General features: G+C 38.3%; 1 protein-coding gene across 1 annotated transcript in view; it reads right to left on the bottom strand.

Moving 5' to 3' along the window:
- LOC111875036 (alanine--tRNA ligase, cytoplasmic) overlaps positions 1 to 888 on the bottom strand; it is a 67,786-nt gene that overhangs the window by 64,010 nt on the left and 2,888 nt on the right. Inside the window, exon 2 of the mRNA XM_033755696.1 lies at positions 397 to 542. Coding sequence (XP_033611587.1) covers positions 397 to 542 — 146 coding nt within the window. The remainder of the gene's footprint in view (positions 1 to 396; positions 543 to 888) is intronic.

Below are 888 nucleotides of genomic sequence, written 5' to 3'. Positions count from 1 at the left end.
CTGCGAAACCTGAAGTTTGAACCGATTCCACACCCTCCTTATTCCCCTGATCTTGCGCCTTGCGATTTTTATTTTTTTCCTCTACTCATGAGAGACCTCAAGGGTAATCATTACACCTCGGACGATGAGGTGAAGGCAGCTGTCGAGTCCTGGATTCGAGAAAAGTCGGAAGAATTTTTCAGTGACGGAATCAAAAAACTTGTTACACGTTGGGAGAAATGTGTTAGCCTTAACGGTGACTCTGTTGAAATATAAATACATGCTTTTGAGAACTTGAGCATTGTACTTTAATGTACTTTTTGCCCGATATTGCTATTTGTTTTTGTTCGCACTCTACAAGCATGTGTGCATTACTTTTCAGCCTACCCGTGTATATCTATATAAATAAAAATGTACCCTATGCTGATCCAAATTTCTCTGCATTCTTCATCTGGTTCCAGACCAGCTGCTTTGTCACCGCCAAAGTATGTTACATAGAGACGGTCAGAAGGAAGTTTGAATACTTGAGTGAGAAGCTCCCAAGCCCACACACAAATTTCTTTCTATAAAAAAACAGAGGAAGTTGACATCTTCTGTGCTTTAATACAATATTCCACTCTTAAGCTAAAAGTCAAATGTACACAGTAACAAGAAGGATCACAACAGCTAACAATCCATATGCACAACACTGTTTCCATAAAATAGAACAGATTATTAAAGCACATAAAAAATCTTTAACACCTTGAACAGACCACAAGTAAAACCATGTATAATGGCAATTCTTTTTCTACTGTGTCATTTGTAGACCAATTCCACTTTCCACAGAGCAAAACTTTCGATACTCTTTTATCATTTTCCTTTTGTAGAATCTACAGGCTCAGTAAATGCTAACAGCTGGGATCCTGACTG

Source organism: Cryptotermes secundus, unplaced genomic scaffold (genome assembly GCF_002891405.2).
Source record: "Cryptotermes secundus unplaced genomic scaffold, Csec_1.0 scaffold1422, whole genome shotgun sequence".
NCBI classification, from domain to species: domain Eukaryota; kingdom Metazoa; phylum Arthropoda; class Insecta; order Blattodea; family Kalotermitidae; genus Cryptotermes; species Cryptotermes secundus.
This window is presented reverse-complemented; position numbering and strand designations above follow the sequence as displayed.